The sequence below is a fragment of the Coturnix japonica genome, chromosome 24 (genome assembly GCF_001577835.2).
Source record: "Coturnix japonica isolate 7356 chromosome 24, Coturnix japonica 2.1, whole genome shotgun sequence".
In the NCBI taxonomy this organism is placed as follows: Eukaryota; Metazoa; Chordata; class Aves; order Galliformes; family Phasianidae; genus Coturnix; species Coturnix japonica.
The window spans coordinates 43,067-69,633 of NC_029539.1; the positions used below are offsets into that span (position 1 = coordinate 43,067).

At 43.5% G+C, this 26,567-nt stretch overlaps 2 protein-coding genes across 6 annotated transcripts in view; one reads left to right on the forward strand and one right to left on the reverse strand.

The window, feature by feature from the left end:
* The first annotated feature begins 38 nt into the window (after positions 1–38).
* On the forward strand, positions 39–26,483 carry SIK2 (salt inducible kinase 2). 3 transcript variants are annotated; one of them, XM_015883800.2, is made up of 16 exons: positions 39–292; positions 4,927–5,043; positions 5,333–5,396; positions 7,220–7,381; positions 11,425–11,549; positions 12,614–12,737; positions 14,312–14,532; positions 15,137–15,289; positions 16,323–16,487; positions 18,299–18,527; positions 19,079–19,345; positions 19,478–19,641; positions 20,051–20,141; positions 20,660–20,773; positions 21,404–21,495; positions 22,678–23,187. In XM_015883800.2, exons 1-16 carry the CDS (start codon positions 143–145, stop codon positions 22,732–22,734), a joined length of 2,295 nt encoding a protein of 764 aa, XP_015739286.1. In that variant the 5' UTR covers positions 39–142; the 3' UTR covers positions 22,735–23,187. The 3 variants fall into 3 exon arrangements, with proteins under 3 accessions (XP_015739286.1, XP_032304957.1, XP_015739285.1); XM_015883799.2 differs by lacking the exon at positions 20,051–20,141 and having other exon boundaries at positions 40–292; positions 22,678–26,483; XM_032449066.1 differs by lacking the exons at positions 21,404–21,495; positions 22,678–23,187 and having other exon boundaries at positions 20,051–20,194; positions 20,660–20,767.
* The window catches only part of PKNOX2 (PBX/knotted 1 homeobox 2), a 91,066-nt gene continuing 77,908 nt past the window's right edge, over positions 13,410–26,567 (reverse strand). For all 3 annotated transcript variants that reach the window (XM_015883803.2, XM_015883805.2, XM_015883804.2), the window contains one exon: positions 13,410–13,830. The gene's annotated coding sequence lies outside the window, so the exon portion shown is untranslated. The remainder of the gene's footprint in view (positions 13,831–26,567) is intronic.

Below are 26,567 nucleotides of genomic sequence, written 5' to 3' on the forward strand. Positions count from 1 at the left end.
CCCCGTAACCCCGCCCCGTAACCCCGCCCCGTGACGCGCGCAGTGACGCGGTCGGTGTGGGCGGTGCACGGGGCGGGCCGTCCCGGGGCGCCGCAGATGGAGCCGAGCCGGCCGAGCCCAGCGCGGTGATGGCATTACCAGCATGGTGATGGCCGAGCCCCGCCGGCCCCCCCCGCTGCTGCCCCGCGGGCCCGGGCCCGTCCGCGTCGGCTTCTACGACATCGAGGGCACGCTGGGCAAGGGCAACTTCGCCGTGGTCAAGCTGGCGCGGCACCGCATCACGCGCAGCGAGGTGAGGCGCGGCCCCGCCGTCCCCGCCGCCCTCCCGGGCCCGGTCTCCGGTCTCCGCGCTCGGCCGGGTGCGGGCGGCGGCTGCGGGTCCGTTCGGGGTTCGCTGGGGCGGCGACCTCGGGGCCGGGAGACGGGCCGGGGCCGTGAGGAGCGGAGCAGCCGCGCCCCTCCCGTGCACCGCCCGGCTCTCGGGTGCCGCCCCGTCCCGCTGCCGTGGGGTCCGGCTGCGCCCCGCGGTGCTGCGGCCCGGCCCGGCCCGCGGTGAGGCCGCCCTGCCCCGCCGGGACGAGGCCTCGCGCCCCCGCAGCGCCCCCCGCGTCTCGCGGTGCCTTTGTGCGGCGCCTCCCCCCGCCCGTCGGCGCGGTGCGGAGCGGAGCGGTGGTAACGCCGGGCTGGGTGCCGTGAGCCTCGGGACGGTCCGACGGGGGGCGGCGGTTGTGCGGCCCGCTGGGAGCGCTGCCCCCCCGGAACAGCCGGAGGTCGGGTCGGGGTCCGCAGGAGCTGTTGTGGTCCCGCGTGCTGGATCCACGCTTTGGTAAACGCCCCACGTGTGGCCTCCAGGTCAACACAACTCCACGCCGGGCTCTTGCTGCTATGCCCGTGCTGTACAGGCTGCATTCCCAGCACCAAGTTTCCCTAGTTCTCTTGTTTCCTGAGCTGCCCAGTGCTCAGAGCATCGCTGGTCAGTCCCTCAGTGCCACTGCTGCTGGGCTGAGCTGCTTTCAGGTGTCCCTGCCTGCTGGTTCCATGCCCTCACACTCTCCCTTGCAGGTAGTGGTTCTTCACTGTGATCTCAATGTTCTCTGTCAGATTTTGCGATGAGAGCAGAACCGTTCATTTTGATTTTTAATAGTTTTAGAACGTGTGTTTGCTGTTGTTCAAAATATCAAAGATTGCAGATAGACTTAAAGCCTGATGGCTGCCTTAGTCTGCTTTGACTTTTTCAGCTGTACTCTAAGAAGTCACTGAATTCCTGTGTTCCCTTTTGGTACCAGCCTGTCACCCAGCTTTCCCTTCCGAAGGAGCCGTGTGTCCCCCTGCAGCCTCCATCTCCCACACAGTCCCTAGGCAGGTTGCCATGTCAGAGACATACCCAGGCTGTTTCTCAGGACATTGTGCTGATGTGCTGCAGCTGTAGTGCCAGGTTGGCGCTGTGTGCATGTATGTGGTTGCTGGGGAAGAGGAATCCCATTGAGATCACTCTTGAGGGTTCCAGTGCAGCTGATTGCGGCCAATGTTGTTTTGAATGAGTGAGTGCTGCAGGTCTGCGCCAAGCTCCTATAGCTTGGTGTGAGCTCACTGTGTATGTATATGAATGCCCATAAAAATGGGGGATTGATCCCCGCTGCTGGTGACATAAGTAGTCTGTGTCCACCTGTGCTGGAGTGACCTCTCTGGGGCTTCTTGTTTGTGTGTTTGTTGCTACTGAAGTTATGGCACGTGTTTCCCTGCTGCGCTTGTTTATCGTGTTGCCAAGAAATCCTGTGATCTCAGAGTAACTGTTCTTAGTGAAACATACATAGATAAGCACAAATTTTCCTTGGAAGGAAAAGAGACTAAGGAAAGACAAGAAAAGCTGGAAAAATCAAGTTTAGGAAGGTACATACTGGCTTGTGATAAAATATGATGATCTGCATGGTAGTGCTATGCTCCTGTTTGCTGCTGGGGACAGATGAAGGCACCACCTGGACAATCCTAAACCCCTCTGGTTGCTGATCACGGACTCCAGATGTTTGCTGATTTTAATGCCTCTTATCTACTTTTCGGATGCATTGGGTTAGCAACTCACAGCTGAATCCCTCTGATCTGTGTGATGCATTACAGTTCACGTGGACAAGCTCTACATGAACTTCTTGTGCAGTGTTCGTGTGTGGGTGGTTTTGAAAAGACCAAAAATTAAATGGGCAGTATAAAAACAATGGAAACAGAAAGCTGGAGTGATTGAAAGACAGGACTGCTTCTACTTTTCTTCTGACAAGCATTTCAGCTTCGCTGCTTGACAGTTTCAGTTCCCAGTTCCAGAATAGGGCTTGAGCAGTTCTGTAGCAAAAGAGGGAAGGAAGTGTGTGCTATCCCTAATATATATTTTTTTTTAAATTAAAAATGAGCAATGTTCCAAAATATCTTTCCACCTTTCTTAAGTCTTTAAATAGCAAAAATTGCAAAGGGGGGAGAAAAGGAGCAAACAGTAACAGAATTGTGTTTTCTTATTTTTGTTGGTCACCGTGATGTATTAAAGCATGTATTCTTGCTTCGGTTGGTTGTGGCTTTCATTCCTTTTTCAGGAGGAGCGATGACCTTTATTTAAGATACAAGAAAACGGAAGAATCACATAATGTGTATAATTGTCCCTAGTTAGGGTCCGTTTGTTTGGCTGTGGCAATGACAGAACACACCAGAGAGCAGTGGGAACTCACCAGTGGGTGCAGGTGGTCTCCACGCACTGTTCTCAGAAGCTCAGTGGTGCTGCAGTCCTCAGTAAGCTGCAGGTGGTTGCTGGCAAGCTGCACAGCCAGTAACAGAACACGCTTTTCAGATAGGAAACTTCCTCGTCCTGAAACAGCTCTTCACCTCTAGGAATAACTTCCCCTTTTCCTGTCATCATGACACAGCTGAGGCTATGGACAAAAATGAGCCATTGCTGCTGAATGCTTCTTCCTCCTCTCAATGTGGTGAAGGAGTTGCTGGATTTTATGGATTTCCAAGAGGTTTTTCTCTGAGCTTCCCAGGACCTGGTGAGATGTGTGGGAACTGAGAGTTCAGAATAGACCAAGCTATCTAATCTGCATTTGACCACAGAGCAGTGGTGCCAGCTGCTGCTGTGCTGCTCTGCACGTGGAAGACTGTCACTGTTTGAGCAGAGATAACTTTCGCACTCAGACTTGTACAAGGATGGTTAATAGTTCTTTTTCTTTTAGTCCAGGCAGCCACTTGCTTGGCATGCATGAGGAGAAAAAGAAGCTGCTGTCAATACCTCCAGTTGCTGAGCGTGGTGCTGTGTCAATCCCCAGTTAGGCTGCCATGCACTTTAATACTAACCAGGGCCAGCAGGATTTATTGCACTACATGAGGCCAATGAAGGAGGCAGGGGCTGTCCAGAGGGCCTCACCTTGTTGCTGGCCTGAAGATGTGCCACTGGCGTGAGGCAGGAATACAAGGTAGCTGCAGGTGATTGTTGGTTTGTAAATAAGAAAGAGTGGTTTCCCTTTCTCTTAACTTCGGAGGTCACTCCATGGCAGCTGCTGAGCAGACAGATGGTGGAGAAGGAACAAGAAACCTTCTCTAGGGGATTCCAGCGAGAGCGGAAAACAGAGAGGAAGTGGAGAAGTGAGGCTTGGGCTTGTTAAGCATTTTGTCCAGCTTAAGTGGTTTACTTTGTTATTTTGTAGCTTTCTAGTGAAGTAGTGAAGGGATTTCTTCCTTGTTCCTGGGAGCAGAAGAAAAACCGAGTTCACGAGGTGTGATCTACCAGTTTGTGGAGACTTGGAGCTGTGGGTGCATGCAGCTCTTAAGCTGCACCAACAATGCTCACATCCCTTGCTCTACAGCAGTCTTCCTCCTGCACAGCACCTGTCTGCTATTGCTCCACACCTTGTAAACCTGGTCATCATCAGAAGTGATGACTTACATCGCTTGCTCCCACATCAGCATTAATAAAGAGATCTTTAGGATGAATAAACATCACTCATTATTTAGTAATCTTCATATTCCAATCCTTTTCATGTTTTTTAGCAGCTGTATATTTGTTACTCCTTGATTTTTAAGAAAAAGTGGTGGTCTCTGAAGCAAGTGCAGTCCTCTGTAACTTGTTTTGCAGATATTGGCTAAAAACAAAGCCACGGGAACCAGGATCTGTTCTCTAATTGTGATCTGTTGGTGAGATCTGACCTGGAGACATCTGCTTCATGGAGCATATAATGCTATAATGTAATGGAAAGTACAGTGATAATAGTGGGGTGGCAAATTCTTTGGCTACAGCAAATGAGGACAAGCCCAAAAGCAGCAGCCGTAGACATAAAACAAAAAGGGGAGGGGAGGAAAGCAGCTTACCTTGGGAAGGCCTCAGGTAGGCAAGGATCTCCAGCAAGATACTTTTGCCTCCACTGCTGACCCTTAAATGAGGGCTTGGAAGGGCTGAATGCTGGCTCCAGCCATTCCATCACTCAGTACGTTGCATGTACCTCAGCTGCTCTGGGCTGGCTCTGTCTTCTCACCAGGTGCTCCGTCGCTGTTTCAGGGTGTGATTCAGCATTTCTGCTACAGAGCTTTTTCCTTGACTGGATGAATTGTGGATGTCCGTGCGTAGCAGCATATTATTTGAAGTTTAAATAAGTGTCTCATTAGAACTATGTGCACCCACCGTGTCTTGATTCTGTGTCGAGCCAATGCTTTCTCTTTTCCAGTACCATTTTTGCAGGTGTGGAGTTGGAATGCTGCTGGCAGAGCATCCTGTGAACTCCCCCGTGGCACTATGGCCATGTCTTGGGCTGTGCTGCTCCATGTTTAAAGGCTGGGGTGTGGGATATGTGTTTCTGAGCTAGGAGAAAGCTCCCATCTATCTGAGATCATGGTACTTATAATGAGGATAAAGGAGTCAGTGAGAGCTGTAATTTCTCTTTTGCTTTTTGGCTGCAGGTAGCAATAAAAATAATAGACAAATCTCAGCTGGATGCTGTGAATCTTGAAAAGATCTACCGTGAAGTGCAGATAATGAAGATGTTGGATCACCCCCACATCATAAAGCTCTACCAGGTATGGCAGCAGTGCCTCTTCGTTTCTCACTCTTTGCTCCTGTTTGTAGAGTTCACCTCCTGCATTCCTAAAAGGCAGATAACTAGTTCTTTGGTAGGCTTATTCCTGCTGTGCAAATGCTCTCCTCAGAACTGGTTAGGCAACGTGAGAAACTAAACTTTATGTCCAGGACAGGCTTCCACTTCTTTTATACTGGAGGAAAAAAATTGTAAATGAAAGTATTCATGTTGGTTTGGTGGCTCTTTGCTCTTCTTGCAATTAATATAATGTGGTGCTTCTCTATCAACAGGTGATGGAGACCAAAAGCATGCTATACCTTGTGACAGAATTTGCCAAAAATGGAGAAATTTTTGGTAAGTAAGAGAATGTTTTCACATCCAGCTAACTGCTAACTTCTGCACTTCGTTAATTGCATTGATTTTGTTGAGAGCCCTTTTGTGTGTGTGTGTGTGTGTGTGTGTGTATGTGTGTGTCATTTTTCTCTTATCTGTCTGGAAAAGCTGGGTAGAAAGAGATGTTATTCATGGTGCTGGATGGTAGTGATAATACAGTATTTAATAGCAAAAATTATGTTCCCAGGAATAATATAAAGTGGCTATGATAGTGAACTACAGCGGGGGTTTTGACCTGAAAGTTTGTTTAAACTGGAGAAAAGAATCTGTGTCACACAGACAGAGGAGAGAACACTGTTGACATGCATCCTGGTTACAAGCTCTTACTTTCTGTCCACGGAGTAAAGCAAGTGGAATCAGAAGAGTTTCCTGGTTGCTCCAGGATGCCTGCTCAGATGTCTGAAGCAGTGTTAGTGTTCTTTGTGTAGATCTAGAAAAACAGTGTGGCTACTACTGTGGAAAGCCAGTCACTGACTGGTGATATATATAGCATCTTTCTGTAATTGTGAGAGATGGAGTTAATATGTAATGAAAAAATTATAAGAGATTGACATACTGGTATGCTGTCATCAGGAGTACTCTGTATATCACATGTACTGTTGCATGGTTTAGGAATTGGACTGAGCTTTGTAAATGCTGATTTCATGACTTTATGCTTGACATCCAGGCATCTTGAGTTTTCCTATTCATTTTAGTGGCAGTCACAAAATTGGAGTTGCTGAGAAAAGGTTTCACAGTCACTCAATCAACACTGCCTGGCAGAACAAACTCTGAGGGGCATTAGAATAGAGTTCACCATGGGGAAGGCCCTAATGATTGGAGAACAGAAGAGGTGGAGCCTGACTTAAATTCATTTCTTGCACTGTGGGCCAAGGGGTGAATTTCATGAAAACAAATCGAATGGTTAAAGTCCTTTCTTCTTGTTTGGTTTATCTTCTTTTTCATCTTTAGGTCCTTATCACTGGACTGTCTGTTGTAAGCAAGATAGTATATCTAGGACAACTTTACCTAACCGGGAAGTAGAGAAAATCCAAGGTGGTATTCAATAAAAGGAGAGAGAGAGAAAAGCAGAAAGGAGACCAGAGCCTTGTGAGCTTTTCCTCATTTCCTGGAAATGTTTGAGGGCTGCTGAAATGAGTGCTGCTCCTTGGTCATGAGCTTCATTCTTATTAGGATGTAGGAGGCAATTCTGAATCCTTCCTGATGGTTGATGCCTTAATTTTTCTGCCTTGGAATTGGAATAATAGCATTGACTGTAGAAGCTGCTTTTGTCAAGACTTGCGCAGCTGCTGTTTCACTTGTTTTTGTTCCTGAGGATAAGTGATGTCCTTCAGTTTCAGAGCTATCATTTGTTTCAGGGCTAACGTCAGTTTTACAGCATAATCAGATACAAAAACAATGTTCTTTCTGCTGTGATGTAATGGAGATGAGAGAAAGGTCAGGATGGGTACTTTATGGGTATTTGTTTTATTTCTAAAGAAGAAATACTTTTAGTCACTGCACAGCGTGTGTTGAGGCTTCACAAGAGAGGTGTGAATGTAACAGCTTCATAGGAGGTCTTACATGAAAATATTTATCAAAATGGTTGAACAACCATAAAAGAGCTGAGTTTAACTAGGCAACAGCTGTTCTTCTTTCCCCCTTTTTGGAGGAAAGAATGAAAGAAACTGGAATTGGCTGAAATATACCTTGAGTTTCTTAGTGCTAAATATCTGAAAGAAATCGCTTGTTTTCAAGGTTACTGCTTGGTGTCTAATTCATGTAAACATTGTTTGTGTGAACAGATTACCTCGCCAGCCATGGCCGACTCAGTGAGTCTGAGGCCAGAAGGAAGTTCTGGCAGATCCTCTCAGCAGTGGAGTATTGCCACAGCCGAAAGGTTGTGCACCGAGACCTGAAGGCTGAAAACCTTCTGCTTGACAACAACATGAACATCAAAATAGCAGGTATGCAGAATGTAGATAGTAGTAATTCAGTAAATTCTAGTAATTCAGTTGCTGCTGCTGCTGAAGTCCTGCTGTGCTTAAGGCAAAATCAGAGTGGTAATACATAGAGTATTTTTGCAGTATGGATATCACAGTGCACATAGGTAAAACAGTTCCTAGATTAGAGTTTATCAAATAGATTATTACAATGTCAGGAAAAAAAAACAAAATGGAAGCTTAGTGATTTTTTTTTTTCCCCTTTTTGCATGCGTGATTTCATTTTAATTATAAATTTAGACACAGCAGATGTTGCTAGCAGTACAACTAATTTTGTCAGTTATCAACTCATTACAATTCCATGAATCCTTCCATGTTGACTTTAGCCCAGAAACACTTGAAATGCAAAAGATAGATAACATCTTGATTTGGAGCGCTGTTGGACTTCAGTCATCAGTAGCCACATCCAGCCTGGCTTTTAATGCCTCCAGGGATGGGGCATCCACAGCCTCCTTGGGCAACCTGTTCCACTGTGCCACCACCCTCTGAATGAAAAACTTCCCCCTAATATCTAACCTAAACCTCCTCTGTCTTAGTTTAAAACCATTCCCCCATGTAAACAGTCATTCCCCTCCTGTTTATACACTCCCTTCAAGTACTGAAAGGCTACGTGCTTTATAAATGCATCTGCAGAACTTGTGCCATTCTGATGGTAAAGCTGCTGTGCTCAAACCCGATCAGGTAGGAGAGACTGTTATTTTGAAGTAGGCTGTAGTGCTGGCTTGTCTTGCTGGTGGACAGTAAAATATGCATTGACGTCAGAACAGCTGATGCACATTCAGTGCATGAAATGGGTCAGGTTTGTTTCTAACACACTCGTACCTTTCCTTTATCAGCACCCTTCTCATCTTGATGATGTCCTTTGCTCACATTAGTATGTTATAACAGAAGACCCATGTGGTTCTAACACGCCAAGCAAGCTGCATTATTTTTGTAATTATAGGAGTCTGGATTAATTGTAGCTGAGGCTGGTATCCTTTCTATATGATTTGTAGTGGTACAAATTAGAGACCACCTCATATTGCCATATGCATAGCAGAAGTGGCAGTGGCTCTGGCAGGGAGCTTCTGTTTCTCAAATTGCAAACTGGTCTGAAATCTTACTCTGTTTCCATTTTTAACAGGAAAACAGTTTCCATTTGTATGTGCAAAAAAATTATGCCTTCTAAATTAAAGATTATTCTGAAGAGGGTAGTGAGATTGAGAAACTAAATGCCCCAAATGTTGGGAGCCAATATTTGCAGATTGCACAAATGCAGAGTTTATTCAGCTGAACATAATGATTTTTTTTAAAATATGCATATTCAGGAAAATGTCAAAAAGATAAAGATCACTCCATTATATAATCTCAGTCCTCTGATAGCAAGTCCAATTTCAGTCCTTTTAGAATTCTAGGGCTGGCATATGTCTTGTACAGGACTGGCACTTTTTCCATTAGATGATAATAATGTTCTCAAAACCTCAATGCTTTTCTTGGGTTAAAACTGTTTGTCTTTTGTCCAGAATGAGGGAGGTATATCCTCGCCAAGCAGGAACAAGGTAGGGGAATAGGAAGAGCGCTGGTGATTGTTTTGTGCTCAATTGAATCCTTGCTATTCTAACACCTCAAAAAATGGAACAACCAGACTGTCAGCACAGTAATTAAAATCTGAGGAAGCCCAGTGGATCAAGCAGCTGGTATGCTGACTTAATCTTGAACTTTTTCTTTGAAGTGACTTTAATGGATCCTATAAATTCTCAAGTTCATAAAAAGTGGTTTAATATAATTAGAAGTAAGTGTGGAAAGCATAATGGAAACAAAAAGAGTTCACCCTAATTTATGTACCCTAATTAACAATGCTGATCTCCCTATGCAGGTAATCATTCTATATAGCAGCACGTAGTTTCATATCTAAAGATAAGAGCAAATTGCTGAAATATGCATCACTGTGTTTTTATTTTACATTAATAACTCCAGCACAAAATAACAGGCATTTGGCTTTTGCTGTACTTACTGTCAATGATTTTTATTATTATTATTATTATTATTATTATTATTATTATTATTATTATTATTATTATTATTATTATTATTATTATTTATTGTTATTATTATTTATTATTATTATTTATTATTATTATTTATTATTATTATTATTATTTATTATTATTATTAGTGGAAACACAAAGCTAGAGGATGCCAGTCTTGCTTGCCCTTGAAAAGGGGAAGAAACTGAGGTTCCAGAACTGCAGTTCAAAGAATGACGGAGCTATTTGGCAGGCTCTAAGACTCATAGACAAGGTGTGCAGAGTCGTGAGGAATTCCCTGCTGGCTGAGATCCATCTGGCAGCGACAGAGCATACTGTCCCTGAGCCCCAGCAGCCGGCACTGCTTTAGTAGTGCTTGGACAGAGCACACCCTTGCCTGTTCCTTCTAGAATCAATTCAGAGACCTTTCATTCATGGAACTGCTTAATAAAACTTAATTATCTTAGTCCTCATAAAACCATCAGATGCTGTTACACCTGGTCAAACACCATCTTCACAGCATTGATTTCTGTAATTCTGCTGCTCTAGGAGCAGAAGACAGCAGCCTTGCAAGGACTGTGCCACAGCAGAAATTCTAATTACAGCATAAACCTGCACCTTCTTTTACACTAATCGCTTGTACTTAAAGACTCAGTTCTGTTCTTTGCTGCTTAAATTTGTCTTTCTTTCTGAAGCAGCTTCCACATGTTCACATTCACCTCTCTTCAACTCCAATCTGGATAGGTAAAAGCTTTAATTTCTTAGCATTATAAATCCTGTATATATCCAGGCAGTTTATGCTTCCTATAGCTGCACTTACAAATCTGTGTGTACCCGTGAACCTGATACAAAGGCTTATGAGGGTGACACCTGGTAGGAGCTGCAGCTGGGAGCTAGGTTGGTATTTATCTGACACACTCAAGATAAGTGAAGTGAGATTAGATTTAATTACACCTACACAGACAGAAAAACGTTTCTGTGAAAAGAAATGGGTTTGTGTTTCCTGAAGTATTGTCAGGGTTGCCAAGCCAGCGATGTGTAAAGAAATGTCTCCTCAAAGAATATAAGAGATTTACAACAACAGTCTGGCTGTGATCAGAAAAAGTCAGGTGAGATACAGCGATCTGTGGGATTTTTTGTTTTTTAAGAAAAATTTGTTGTTCCTCCCTGTGCTACTGCAAATGACACTGCAATTTTTTCAGCACCGAAGGAGGATATAAGAGGAAAGATGGCACTAATGTTATGTTTGGTACTTCCTACTTAGTCCTGGAGTCTGAGCTGACCTTGGCACTTCCAGAGTACAGCAGCATGCCAAGATGCCGTTGTGTAACTGTTCATGCAACTGTCAGGCATTCTGTGTGTTTGCAGTGTGGCACTGTTGTGGATCTTACGTTTAGTCTGACCTTCAGCTGATCGTTCTGGTGTTGTAGTTTTCCTTTGAGCAGGCACTGGGGCTTTTTGATGATGGCCAAGTCCAAAAAGTTCACTGCTTTGGCAACAAGTATGTGAGTCTCATCTGAGAAAAAAATGCATTAGACAAATGTTTTTGAAAAGAAACGGGATCTAGCACTTCCATTTATGCTGAGATGTTCACAGAACACTGGATGTACATTACTGGTGGCAGAAACATTACAGCAGAGCTGTATAATAATAATAATAAGCTCATAATAAATAATAATAATAAGCTCATACATCTGTGTGTCAGTTTGTTGGATTTTAATAACAGCTGTTTATAAACTCAGATTTAGCAAACTGCTACAATTTTACTCAAAACTCCTATAGATGTTGTAAAATATTTTAATGATTATGCCTTTGTGAAAATAGCAGTGTAGGACATTCAGCATCCTAATAAATGCTTACAGTGGGAATAATGATAAAAGGATTTATGATACAGCCTTTTGTGAAAGAAGGTGAGCTTTCAGGCCCAGCCCATGCCTACAGTTGTTTGGTGTGTAATGCAGCTGGCGTTTGGAGTGACTTTTCCCCTTTATTTCTCAACAGATTTTGGATTTGGAAATTTCTACAAGAGTGGTGAGCCCCTGACAACATGGTGTGGAAGCCCACCATATGCAGCCCCAGAGGTCTTTGAAGGACAGCAATATGAAGGACCCCAGCTGGATATCTGGGTATTGCTGTTTTATTTACTTATTTTTAACTGGATTCAAGTCAGTTTTTAGGAAGCTGGAGCAAATGAATTGCCTTTGAGTTTTCTTAAGCTGCAGACAAGCTGTTCCTCTTTGGGTTTATTCCTTGATAGAAAAATGCCTCTTAACACCAGATGAAATTAAAGTTACCTATCTATGTGCCTGTTAAATGTACATTGTAGAACTGTGTGAGCACACTAGAGGAAAACCTGCACTGCCTGCAAAAGCTCCCTTGTCTGAATGCATGAACTTTGCTGTTTCCTTGCCTTTGGTATTTTCTGCATTAAGTGGGAATTGAACCTGTTCCTGAGGTTAATGGGACTCAGAGCAGCTGAAACACAGAGATGGAGAGATGATGGCTGCTTTCTTCTCTGAGCTGTGTGTTTCTGAATGTCTGTGCATACTGCTCAATGGAAGAGGACAGAGGGAGCCACCCACATTCTTATGCAATTGAAAAGGGACTGAAAATGAGCCAGAGGTTTTTCTGTACTCTTCATCTGCTGTCAGCTTGCTTTGTCATTCATAATTGTTATTTTTTTTAATTTTAATATTCTGCTACTTAAAGACATTCACTTTCTGAAGCAACCACACGTTACAATTTGGCAGCCTCTGCTCTGGTATTAGGCTTGTGGTAATAATATTACACACTTCATCACATAGGCACTGTGTTTCTAAGTGTTTCTTATTTTGAGTGGCTGCTGTTGAGGTTTGCTTTTGTTTGAATGACATTCAGAGCAGTAGTTTCTAATTCTTACCTTAGCTGGGGCTTGCTTTGCAGGTATAATTCAGTCATCTGTCAGAAGCTTCCTGCTGGCAGCCAGAGTCTCCAGCATGCTATACTTCAACTTACCTGCTTATTGGTACAAATAACTGCAAGCCAAACCAATGGGGTTTAATGTTCTAAGGTCTAACAATCTTCAGAATTCTAACTCGACTTTGTATGAATTTCTCTGGGACATAATTTACAGATTTTGTGTCAGGATTTGGCTAACCAAGCTCAACTGCTTTGCTTGAAGCCTGAAAAATGAATGTTCTCTTTCTTACAGAGCATGGGTGTGGTTCTTTATGTTTTGGTCTGTGGAGCATTACCTTTTGATGGGCCAACACTCCCCATACTGAGGCAACGCGTTCTGGAAGGAAGGTTCAGGATACCTTACTTTATGTCAGAAGGTAATGGTTTGTCTTCTATTCTTGCCATGTTAAACTTTGGTTAAATTCTATGATAATCTCTGTTGCAGTACAGTGAGGGTGGTATATCTGCCCACCAGATTACAGTACAACAAACTGTTTCTCATTTTGCTAAGAAACACAAGTAAGCCTAGGTGAGCTGTATGTCTTTGCAATTAGGCTGCTACTGCTAGGTAGGCAGAGCAGCCCATTCTTCCTGCAGGTTGCAGTGTGGCTTGCCCACGGACAAGGAGAAAATTGAAATAAAAGGTGAAAGATCTCTCATTTTACTGTGACCAGGATTATGGGGACACAGGGGGAGAGGCACATTTGTATAGCAATTAAATTTCATTCTACAAGGCCATAAACATTTTAATCTGGAAACAAAATATGCTGACAGCACTATCACCGTCATTCCTACGTCATGGATTGGGTTTTTGACAGTGTCTGCTAAACAAAAGCAAAGAAATGCACAACCAATTCATATGCCAGGTTCTCATACTTGCGGCACTCCCACACACAACTGACTGTTAGATCTCTGCCTTACCTCACTGCCCCATCTGCTGGGTTTCACTCTGCCATGTGCAGATGAGAACAAATTGGGCCATTTTTGCTCACAGTTTGATGGTGTCCTTCAGCTTCCATTTATTAAAGAATCTGTGAGCTTTTTTTTTTAATGGGATTTTGCTCATTTGTTTTAAGGGAATTAAAAATAATTTTTCAGTCTGTTGTTCAGCATTCTGTGGTGCAAAATGTCCTGGTCCTCCCATTCTGTTGGTGTTTAGTGTATACTACACTTGGAAATAGCTGCTACTGTACAGCTGATCTGGTTAGCTCAGCTATTTGTTTGCTTTTAGCAATGCAATTATTGCACTGCAGCAAGACCTCAGCTTCCTGGGTACAGTCTGCAGCCTCCTTTGAGCTGTGCTGTGTTTGTGATTTTTGCTGACATAAACATGTGAACTAGTTGCAAGTGTGTCTGTGCAGGTTGCAGCTGTCACTCACTGTGATTGAGGTGTGGATGGGCTGTTTCACTTCTGGCTTTGCAGCTCCCTTTGCTGATCACGTGGCGTTGCAGGGAGTTGAGAGGATTCGCCTGTTAGCAAAACATGGAAACCAAAAGAGATCAACAGGAGCAAATAGCCAGAAATCTCTCTAAACTATCTGTCATGAATATCTGAACTGGCTAGCTCATAGCATCTCGTGGTCAGTTGGAAATGCAGGGCAGATTGGTAAGCTTACTTTAATTAACTTAGACTGTTATATTGACTTCTTATTGCATGAGAACTGTATTCATCTCTTGTGTTCTCATCTCCCAAAACCCAACTGAGATCACTGTGCTCAGTGCTTCTAGCACTGTCAAACATGTAGTGGTCAGAAAGCAGCAATGACTCCCTAGTGTGACTTTTCATCTGTTTTAATCTTGTTTTCAAAGATTGTTGTAGCCCTCAGGAAATGTTTTTAGCACAGAAGTCAGGTAGAAGAGAGGCAGCTTCCTGTTGTCACACTGTTGGTAGGTGTCAGGTGAACATATGCAAACAGTAAGCAGGCTGCTAATGTGTTTTTCTCCCCAACAGATTGTGAGCATCTGATTAGAAGAATGCTGGTCCTAGACCCATCCAAACGGTTAACAATTGCTCAGATTAAGGAACACAAGTGGATGCTGATAGAAGTTCCTGCCCAAAGATCCATTATTTATGCCCCAGGACAGGAGAACCAGCCTTCCATTGGAGAGTATAATGAACAGGTTCTCCGGCTAATGCACAGCCTTGGAATAGACCAACAGAAGACTACTGAGGTAAACCAGACTCGAGCAGTTGTCCCTGGAAGGGAGGAGGAGGTCATAGAAGTACTAAGCAGTTACATGTTTCCCTTCAACCCCAATCCATGCTTCTTGCCAAATGTAAATACTAACAGACTCCTTGTGGAGTTAATACAGTCATTTCCTTCTACAGTGGTTGATGCTTTTAACCGTTGTGGAGGCTGCACTTGAGTACTGCCTGCCAGAGGAGGCTTCTCTATGTTCTAGAGGCCTGGCTTGTTTTGTTTCGAGTGATTTGAGATGGCCAATACATTCAGGAGGTCACTGAGTTCAGTCACTGCTCTATTTTCAAATTTCTGAAGGCTCAGGACTGCTCCTGCTACAGGTTCTGCTGCACACTGGAGCACCACAAACCCTTGTGACTTACCAAGGGCCCCTTTGCTAAAGCCAATGCTGTCCTTTGCTCAGCACTCCAATTTGACACTCTCAACTTCAGAATGGTGTTTGCGTACTGTAAACCCCTCTTCAATATCTTTTTTTTTTTTTCCTGATACAACAATTCATTCTTCTTGGTCTCACAGAACATTAAAAAATAACCCATATTTGACTGCATATAAACTCTTATACTTTTCTTTTTCAGTCTCTGCAGAACAAGAGTTATAACCACTTTGCTGCTATCTATTACTTGTTAGTGGAAAGACTCAAATCACATCGAAGCAGCTTCCCTGTAGAGCAGAGATTTGATGCTCGCCAGCGCCGCCCAAGCACCATTGCTGAGCAGACAGTAGCCAAGGTGAGGTTTCTTTCCAGGCAGATGTGGAAGCTGACTGACTTGATTCTGAGGCCCAAAATCAAACAGTAGTTTAATCATTGAACAGGTATTCATATTTTTGGGAATTTCAAAACTTTAGCTTGGAAATCAATGGTTAGAGTGTTGGAGAAATACAATCTGTGCAATGCTTGGAGTGTCTTTAAAGGGATCCACAAATAAGCCATTGAATTTATGGAGGGTTCTGCTGGTATGGGGGCTAAAGCATGAACACTCTACACAATGCTTTTAAACACAGGCAGTAAAAAAAGACCTGCTGAAAATAAAATTTTCTCATCTGCTGTTCTCTAGATATGCTTTCTGACTCTCCTGAACTATGGTAAAGAGGTACCCAAGAGAAAACAGTATCAGTCTGTCAGGTTAAGAAACCCCATTCATTGTGGTATTACGTAGCAAATATGAGTATTCCTGTCATGAGACTCTTAGTTGCTTAAGACTCAGATATGTTCCTAAATAAAATCACTTCTGTTAAAGCTTGTGCCATTTTTTCTTCCTGCTATGCAACGAAGAGATTTCTCAGCATGGCTGCAAAACCTCTGAGCATAGACTACAGAGCTATTAGGACAACAAATTGATTTAAGTCTTTAGAATGCTGTATGTATTTTATCAGCAGCAGTTCTGTGTCCTCCCTACATATGGTGCCAGCCCATCCATTGCAAATGGCTGTCCACTTAGCATCCTTTCTAATTATACTGACTGTTGCAACACAGGCTCTGCAGATATTGTCTACTTCTTCCCTAGTAATTTTCTTCAGAAAGAAAGGTCATGCGGAGTTTATAGTGTCAAATTCTAGTAATACTCAGATTTTTCTTTAGCATGTTCTTTAGTTTCATTAACATAGATACTGTAAAGCTTATGATCTCTATTAATGCAAAACTGGAAATATGAAAGACAGCCTAAAATGACTCAGATTATTGTGATTTCAAGAAAATATGCTCTCAAGTTTATGGCCTCCTAGAGTATTGTGCTGCTGCTGTATGGAATTCTTTTCTTTTAGGCACAAGCTGTGGTGCCATCAGTGAACTTGTGCTCAGAAAACACAAGGCTGCTGCGATCCCCAGGTCTTCCCCCCACCTCGGGAGCAGAGGCCTTTTCATTCCCTCCATCCAACTGCCAGACAGACACAACGTTCATGGAAGAAGAAAGAGTCAACACACCAAAGGTACACCCTAGCTTCACCCTGTTGTTGTGCCCAAATCCAGTAAGACTAATAAAACATGGTTGTCTTTTAAATTACTGCCTTGCACCTTGTACAACTTTGCGAGGCTCAGGCACTGCTCCTCCAGACTGGCAGCCCTTCCCACCAGTCCATTGCTCATCCTCCAGACCAGGAGCTGGACTCTGCACTCCCTGTGTGTTCTTTGTGCTGAAAATCTAGAGCGACCCACTCAGCTACTCACCTAAAATTCAGACAAATGAGAACAGGAGGATATAATGAAACCTTAATCATAAGCTCTTCCATTACCAGCTAAAGTCATTTAAGTCTTTTAAGTGTAGTATTTTATATGCCAATTTCATAATAAACTAGCCAAAAGAGTTGCATTTTTTTTAGTTTCTGTTGAATGGTAAAAGCCTGCAGGACTTCCAGTCTGTCAGAGCCTACTAGAACTGCAGCATCTCAGGTAGGTTGTAAGGCTCTCAGCTGGGCCATTCCTGAAACTGGAAATGCCTGTAAAACTGTAAAATAAATAAATAAAATTTTAAAATGTCTGTATGCTCTTCTCTAAAACCATAAAAAATGCAGTCCCAAAAAATGGGTTCTGCTTGCTTTGATTAAACTGGAAGACTGTGTGTATTCTTTCCACACCTCCACAGTTAACAGATTAAGCTGACTCAGCTAATGGGATGTGTCAGCTCTGCAGCCCCAGAAATGTTCAGTTCCAGCTTAGCTCTGAAGGGATCCACAGCCTGATACATTTTGCCATCACAGTACTCTGCAGGGCAGCAAAGAATAAGTGAAATGCACGTAGGCTGGCAGCATGGGTACGGCACAGCAACTTTTATGAGGATATTGCTCAGAAGAACTGTATTTGTGAAGCATGTTATTCCTGTGAAATTTCTGTTGTTCTCTCTCATATCACATTATAACTTCAATTTTAGCACTTCACATTTCTCCTGTCAGCCAGGGTTCTGATCTCAGGCTTGCCATTTTGAAGGTTTTATTACTCATTTGCTGGCTAGTTACTGAGAGTGTGGTCCTGGTTCTCATCACTGCTTCAATTAACTCCATCTGTGGGCCCTTATAGTCTGGAAAGCGAAAAGTAGTTCAAAGAGATTTGGAAATTAACATTTCAAACTTTATTTTGTATGCCCCATTGCTTTTGCAGATGCCATCTCTGGCCAGGGTAAAATCAATAAATGATGACTACAGTGAGGTGTCAAATCTCAATTGGCTTAGGAGTATTGCAGTGCCTATCTATTACAGACCATGTCTGCTGTAACTTCCAACCTCTGATCCATGTGCCATGGTAAACTGCAAAGAGCTGAAAGCCCACGTGCTCTCCTTTCTTTTCCAGCAGCTCACTAAATATTCTTTCCAGTGCTACTGCTGCCAGATCAGTAGAAGGCTTTTGAATGGGAAAGTCACAAATGGAAATTAGGCTTAAGGACGTTAGCCATTATTTAAAATAGATTCAGAATTTTCCCATGCAAGAATCATCATTATACAGAAACTCAAATTAGTGAAAGCATTTCTCAGTGCTGTTTTAAATATTTTCCTGGAGTAACTGCAATATAGTCTGCTATTGGGACCATCTGTTAACAGCTACTGTTAATGCAGTGAACTTGCTTTTCCAAATACATGTATTTTCGAAATAACAGAGATCTTTGTTGAATGCATTTAGCAGTCTTATGTAACATCACCTACAGCAGTGTAGTTTTATGTTAAATGTGTTGTTTCATTCATATTTTGCTCAATCTGAGTCTGCCAAAGCAGTAGTAGAACGCTGTCTGTCTTTTCCTTGTGGTGTTTAGGTAAATGGCTGTCTGCTAGATCCTGTGCCTCCCATGGTGATGCGGAAGGGATGCCAGTCACTGCCAAGTACCATGATGGAAACCTCAATCGATGAAGGAATAGAGACAGAAGGCGAGGCAGAGGATGACCCTGCGCAGTCATTTGCAGCCCTGCAGGCAGCTCGCAGTGGGAAGAGGCGTCACACCCTGGCTGAGGTCACCGACCAACTAGCGGCGGTGCCAGGCAAAGGTACGGGCCTTACATACACACACCTCAAATATGAGATCAGGTCCACACAGACCCCAAAGCTGTTGAGCAGGCAGTATGAAATGAGAGCAGCAAACAGCTGGCTGTGGTCATGTACCAGTAACAGTGGGTGAGGTCCCATAAATTTGCTTGTGCTGTTGTCACATCACCAAATGTCCCCAAGCCCTTCATTCCCTAAAGACATGCTGGGGGAGGAGGACAGGGCACACAGAAATGCCCAGATTGGTGGGTACTGCACAACCAGGATGACAGAGACTTTCAGTTCAAGCTGTGATCTCATCAGGACCCCTGCAAGAACACTGACCGCGCTCTCAACAAGCCACTGAACATCACCTGTATGGTGTCTTATTGCTGCAATCATGTAAAAACCAGTAGTAAGAAACTCCAAGACATTCCAGTGCTGTACATATTGTGATTACCTGCTTTAATTCATTTTCTCCAATGGAGGAAGTGGCAGGGATAGCTCAAGCCCATGGCACTTCCTAATTACTGATGTACTTTTCTTCTATTTTGGCTTTTGTTTTTTGACACAGGGAAGGTCTATTCTCTGGATGAGAACTCCTCTCTGGGCAGCAGCATAGAGTCTGAGTATGACATGGGGTCAGTGCAGAGGAACGTGGGCCTGCTGGGTGATGCCCCTCCTCTGAAGGATGTGGTGCCGCTGGCATCGCCTTTCTTGGGGCTGCGGCCCACCAACCCCGCCATGCAGGCTCTCGCCTCCCAGAAACGTGAGACCCACAACCGCTCCCCTGTCAGCTTCCGGGAGGGGCGCAGAGCATCCGACACCTCCCTCACACAAGGTAACCACGAGGCCCTAAACTTGCTGTGTTCCTACAGGGCTGTGGCTGCACCACAGCTGATCTTGTGCTGCTGCACCAACCAGACATGAGGGAACGTTTTCTGACGAGGGGCTCTGCTCGCCTCTTCTACAGGTATTGTAGCATTCAGACAGCACCTCCAGAATCTGGCACGAACCAAAGGAATCCTGGAGCTGAACAAAGTCCAGCTGCTGTACGAACAAATGAGATCGGAAGAAGAACCTCTTCTGCCATCAGCTGCCCCCCAGCTGCAGGACCTTGCTACCAACCCTGCACAGGTAACACCCTCAGCACAGCTGTCCCCTCCAGGCGCATTGCTGTGGGACAGACTGGGAGGGATGTGATGCTCTGGGGACTCTGAGGAGAGCTGCTCATAGATACAGCTCCTTCCTCTCCACTCTGGCTTCTACAGAATGGAGAATGGGTACTTGCAGGTTAGCCTTTATATTCTTGTGGTCTCTGAGACAACCTTGGCAGCTTTCTAAGTCTGATAATTCATTATTACTTCTAATTTGAATGTTGTTTCAGATTTAACAAATCTCAACTATCATCTTTCCGTGTTGGAGTTAGTCTCCAATATATCTAACTTTACCACATAGCTTTTGCACTTCTTAACAGCTTGATTTGTGTCATGAAAGACCAAATTGCTCCTGCCAGTTCCCTAATTATGTGTTTGGAATGGAACAGGTCGCAGGAAATAGGAATGTGAAATCTCTGTCAGACTCTGTGAATGAAACGGGCCAGCAGCACACATGCACTGCAAGCACCCATGCTCCAGGTCGAGCCTGCTGTTCCTTTCTGACTGCTGGAAAACTTCAGTTCTGACAACAAGTTGTAAAGTTTTCCCAAGGATTTCTTGCTTGCTATATGCATGCCACAGTGCTCATTGTTCTCTCCCAGCCCTGTCCTGTGCTGTGCATGTCCTTCCCAAGTGCTACAGAAAGCTTTCTGTGTTCAGTTCTGAAGCTGTGCAACAACAGCTGCACAAAAGCATGCTCAAAGTTGAGTTAGTTTGCTACCTCTTTACTTTTAGTAGTTCAGAGGGCAAGCAAGTCACAAAATGTTATATGTAATGTGGTTTTAGTCACAGGTGTAAGTGAGCCCTTGGCGCTTTGCAGCACAGATAACTCAGAGCTTTGTGATGTGGGCTGCTTGGCATGCAATGAAAGTGATGGGTGACACCAGGACCCAACTCAAACAGCAGCTATGGAACCTCTATCAGGGGAACTCTAAAGAATGGGTTTAGGCAGAAAAAGGTTTTTCTGGGGATGAAGCTTTTCCTCCTTCTCTCTGCAGGAAGAAACACCTCAGCAGCAGGAGGCTGCAGGCACTTTCCCCAGTGGCGCACATACCCCAGTGTTATCCCGACGACTGAGCTTAGAGACACAGTACTTGCAGCACAGGCTCCAGGTATCCTGCCTTCCCCTCCAATCCCAGACAGGCACCGCGTCCACATGTCTTTGGCCTTTCACACCCCATTATTCTTCTTGAGTCAAATACCACCTTAGCAAGCAACAGCTGAATTTGAAATTATGCTGTATGTTTCTTCTGTTGCACAATGACCCTAGTTATGGAAGAATCAGACTGTATTTGCTGGGGTTTTCCTACTCATTCTTTTACTGTAGAGTGTTCTTAAAGCTATTTGAAGTGGCTGCTAATGAATACCTGTTAGCTGTGTTGCACCCCAAAAAGGGGATGCATCAGGATCTGAGGAGCCTCTACCCAGCTTCTGACCACCAGGGGCTTTCTGTTTCTTTTCCAAATTCCCCCTCTCCTCCCTTTTTTTTTTTTTTTTTCCCAGCTTGACTTTTGCTTAGGAAGAAATTTTTCTATGGATGTGTATGATACAGTTTATCATAAAAAACGTTCTTGTTTCAAGGGGTAGAAGTCAATAAGCAGTGATAGCTGTGATTTTAGACTGCAGTTCTAGTGGCAGCTTCTGAAAATGAAGGTGGGCACTTAAGCCACGTAAGCCATCTGCTTTCACTTGCAATCTGGACTGAACAAATACAATTTAAAGCAGCACTACCTTTCTTGCAGAAACCCACCCTTCTATCAAAAGCTCCAAACACTTGCCAGCTGTACTGCAAAGAATTGCCCCGGAGTCTGGAACAGCAGTTGCAGGAGCACAGGTAAGATTTCAAACTATGCAGGTAAGTGACTTATCTTTACTCTCAATAGTAATGAAGGAATTGAGACAGACTGTGTCTGTTTAGGAACTCCTTGAGAAGGAAAACTTCACTTAAAAATTGTTAAGTCACTGGACTTAACAATGGACTGATTGGAAATGTACCTTCTTAACTGTTATAATGTATTTTGGCAGACAAGCTTTTAATTGCCAAGTTAAAGAACTGTAGGGTTTTTATGAGCTCATCATTTGGTAATTATTAAGCAAGCAAAACAGATACTAAACACACGTTAATGTTACTAAATTGTCATAGAATCACAGGTTGGAAAGGACCTGCAAGATCATCCAGTCCAACCGTCCTCCCATCACCATTGCTACCACAAGCCACTAAACCATATCTCATAGCTCCTCATCCAGATGCCTCTTGAACACTGCCAGGGACAGCGACTCCTTTTTTTGCAGAGCAATCATAAAAAGAGAAAAGGAAAACAGCAAACTAACGGCATGCTTTATGGAACAAAAAGATTAAGGGATAGAAGCATGAAAATACTGCTTGATTTCAAGAAAGTATATCATCTAGAATTGCTTTATAGCTCACAGCCACTCCTGACAACTGATTAATCCTAATCAAGAACTTAACTGACAATACTGACAGTGTTCAGAGCAGCTTGGTACATTTCATTAAGACTAGGATGTCTGTGCAGAGAAATAAGCTGGGAAACAATAGATTCCTTTTCTGAATGCTGTCAGCATACGTCAGTAGTGGGTTTCCTATTTGTGCATGCTTTGGGAATTGGCTGGCAGGAGACCTCCCCTTTGTCATATCACAGGAATTTTCAAAGGTAGTTCTATGTAACCTGGCATTGTGTTGAAAATTCTTCCTGTTTGTAAGGGGGTCAAAGCTGCGAAGTGTTACAAAACTTCACTGGGAGGAGTGCAGTTCAGATAAAAGGAATATGGGGGAGGGAAGCTTTGTTCACTTCCCTTGGTGGCTGGAAAAGTGTAACTGTTGAGTTCACAAGTTCCACGCACTAAATTTCAATAAATAAAAAAGGTTGACTAGGAATTTTCCAGTTCTGCCCTTTGCTCCCTACTGGAACTGCTGGTGTGCATACAGCGCTGATGCCATTGTCTTAACACGTGAAAAGGCAAAAAAAAATAATTGCTGTTTATGTCCTTGATTCAGGCTGCATCAGAAGAGACTCTTTCTCCAGAAGCAGTCCCAGCTGCAGGCCTATTTTAACCAGATGCAAATAGCTGAAAGTTCATACCCAAGGTCAAGTCAAATGCCACTTTCGTGCCAGGAGGAGCAGCAGCCATCAGCACAGCAGCAATCAACCCAGTTCAGCCTCCAGCAGGCTCTGAGCCCTGTCATGGAGCCTTCTTCAGAACAAATGCAATACAACCTCTTCCTCAGTCACTACCAGAAAGTACAGCTGGAGCCACCACCACCCTCCCCAATCACCAGCTCATCACAATTGTCATCACCAATTCAGGTGCAGCAGCCAGCACAATCCTTACAGTACTCCTATCAGACTTGTGAATTGCCTGTTGTCACCTCTTCTGAGCCAGACTACCCTGACCAGTGCCAGTATTCCATGGACCCAGCACAGCAGAGTGGTGTAGCATTGCCTGACAGCCAGGGCAGCTTGACAGCCCACGAGCCACAGTCCAACTACGATGCATTGGCCCTCTCAGAGCTGCCTGGACTCTTTGATTGTGAGATGATGGAAACTGTAGATCCCCAGCACAGCGGCTACGTCCTTGTGAATTAATACCATGGGTGTCTAACGTGAGAGTGGAAGCCAGGGCGAACAGAGAAGTACGTGAATTTTTGGTTTTGTTCCAACTCTGAAGTTTTCAACCCTTCAATCAATAAGAGAAGTAAAAATCCACCTGACCAGAAAGAAGCAGGAGATGGCTAGAAGTCTGTTGCCTCCAGCTCCTCCTGTCAGTGGCTGGGGCTACACAACAGACAGTTCGGTTTGGTCCCACAAAGAACCAGTTTGTGTAGAAAGAGAGAGGGGGAGAAAAAAAAAAGTTTTAAAGGAAGGAAGTGGCCCCTTCCAAAAACTTTGATAGTTTGGCAGCATTCATCTAGCATTTGCTAGGAGAAAGGAGAATGAATGCATATTGCATTGTACTTCTTGGCAATAAAAGCAATAGTTTTCACTGAAATTCAGACTTGATTTGGGTCTGAGCTGATAGCAAGTAGCATACTGAGCTGAAGCAGAAGCACGAGGTGGATCCAAAGGAAAGTTGCACTTCGGCATCCAGTTGCTGGTTAAGCTACTGATGTGGGACTGCTCCACAGTAAGTCTAAGAGATCACCAGGCATCTCAGGCAGCCTCTGCTTCCTTCTGCTAGCAAATAAGCAGTTATTTCCCAAACCTGCCAAGGAATTCTTAATTGGTCACTAAGGGAAGCTTCTGGATATTTGCTAAGTAATGTACTGACTTGATCAAAAGACACTTGGAACTGACACAGGGCATAACAGTGATTTGTAGAGAGCTTTGGGTGGGGCTGAGAATACCGAAAGATCAAGGATCAGGTAGCAGAGAAAGGGGCTAAAAAAGGATGGTGAGAAGGATTAAGAGCTGCAGCCAGTGGCCTCCAGAGGTCCCCCAGGTGGTGTTGGAAATCACCCCCTTGCTGCAGACAGACTGGCATGGAGAGTTCTGTCTCGGAGAAGTTCTGTTCACTGGAGAGGATCTATCTGACCTTCTATGGCATTTTAAAAACAAGCAAACAAACTGTGTTTTGAATTTGCAGTATGTGTTGCTGGTGGTTTATTGAGCTTTGTATATTTGGACAATTATTTACAGTTTTAGAACTTAATGAGCTTAAAAAAAAAAAGAAAAAAAAAACCCTGTGAAGTGATAGTGCTGTGCCTTTTTTCAGTTCTTTATCAGACTATATGCTTTTTTTTCCTGAAGAAAGTAGACAAAACTCCATTTACATCCTTACTACTGCCAAAGTCCCTTCAGAGCACACGTTCCACCATGTGGAATGTAATGTTGAACTTTGTTAGCATTTTGATTGTTTCAGTATATACAACACTGAAAGTATTACAGCAATATTTAGCATCAAGAACTGTTACGTACTATTTCAACACATACAAAATTCAACAAGCAGTTGTGTCCCCAGAACTTTCAGTCAAGAGTCACAGGATTGTTTAAGAATCTGCAGTAAGTTTATATCTCTAATTTGGGGGTTCATCTCAGGTCTTTAAATGCTGTGGGATATTGTCTGTCTTTCTCCTGTAGATGAAGCTTGTAGCCAGATCATTTCAGATCTTTTCTGAGCAAACTTTAAGCACAGTTGCAGATTCATTAAAGCACAAAGAATGCTGTAGAAACTGTGCTGATGGCAAGTGTAAAGAACACCACTGGATAGTGGAAAATTTCTCTAGAATATAAGTTTAAATACACTACAGCATACAGTGTACTCAGCAAGTCTTCAGGACATGCAGTCACTTAAAATGGATAGACAAATGTTTTTAGAGTTCTTATATATTGTAGCAAAGCACTGGCTTGAGCAGATAGCAGGAAGAAGGAAAAAAAAAGTACTTGTGGTCAGTTGGGTCTTCAGTATGTGCCAGACCATAGATCCTACTGAGCTCCAATAAGGAGTTTTCAAAGCTGCTTTCTTTCACCAGAAAGGTGAATAACCAGCCAACACTTACAGCAATAAGACCACGCTTAATTGTGGAATAGACTTCAGTCAATGCACTGTAGGCTATGTGAAGGAGGAAAGAGTTTAACAACTGACAGAAAGTACCTTGTTTCCTGTGTATGACAATTAAAGTTGTCATCACTGTTGGTCCAGAGCCTGCTCTGATACTGATCCAATTCAGCCCTAAGGCTCAGCTTCTACCTCTGATATCAGAACGATACTCAAGGCAACAGCAAAGGAAGAGGAACAGCGATCACATCTACACACTAGAAGGTTGCTGTTTAAATAGCTGAGATAGACACATTTCTTTTTGAAGGGAATTCACACAATTAAAGCTTTTTCTGACAGTGCAGAGAGAACATAGAAACCGCCGTGCTCCCCTGAAGTGACTGACAAAAGGACAGGAAACAGATGAAACCACCACAGCATAACACACCGGGCATTTCACTACAGCAGAAGAGAAAAGGGGGCAACCAAGTCCTTTCCTTTCATTCCTTTCCTATCCTGCAATTCTAAGATCAGACAACTGCTCAAGGAATTATGCAGCCAAAACTGTTACTGGGACACACACATCTGTGGCAACAGACCCAGTTTTGCACCAGGAGCTGGGTTACTGCCAAGCCTATAACCACTTTCTTCCCTGTCCAGCTCCATTATACCATACATTTTAGGACTCACTGATAACTCAAGAGCAGAATTATTCTTATGTTACTCATTTATCAGGATGTGCCAATGAGTCTAAGCTCATCTGAGCTTTGCAGTACTACTAAGGGGAAAAGCTACAGTTTTTGAATATCATTTAGACTGTTACCCTCAACCAACATCCTTATTTAACGTTTCATGTGATTTCCTTTAGCCAGAATAAAAGGCTTCTAATGCATTTTAATACAGGAGAGTATTCACTGGGCACCACTTGGTAGCCAGGCTGCTTCAGAGTGGTTCCTTTGTTCAAATCTGTTATGTTTAATGTTAGAGGACAGTGTACACTACAGTTAAAAGTAATTGTTAGCTTTATTATCTTGTATTACAGGCTCCTTTGAAGAGACTTTGGTGCGATGTATATGGGGTAAAAGTTTCATATGGAGAAAAGTGCAATATATGTGTGCGTGTGGTACGTTCTTTAATGTATTTTTTTAAGGAGTTAGAGGGTTTAGTCTCTGCTTTGGGATAAATGCACTAGTATTGTGAGCTCCAGTTTGGAATTTCATCTGTAGTATTTACACACAACTGATATGCTGGACTCTGTGAAGCAATTACAGTGTATTGATACAAAATAAAGAATACGTACATTTCATTTTCAAATACATAGCAAACTAACATGGCTTCTGCTGCTCAGTGTTCTTTAGCAGCCTCTTTATATGTTGTGTTGCAGCACCATATGACAATACTGGAGTGCCCAAA

Excerpts from the sequence above, each read along its gene's own strand:
- SIK2 (XM_015883799.2), top strand. The coding sequence starts at position 143 with ATGGTGATGGCCGAGCCCCGCCGGCCCCCCCCGCTGCTGCCCCGCGGG. Across the intron at positions 5,044-5,332 it reads ACATCATAAAGCTCTACCAG|GTGATGGAGACCAAAAGCAT; the intron begins GTATGGCAGCAG and ends CTCTATCAACAG. Across the intron at positions 19,642-20,659 it reads TTGCTACCAACCCTGCACAG|GAAGAAACACCTCAGCAGCA; the intron begins GTAACACCCTCA and ends TTCTCTCTGCAG.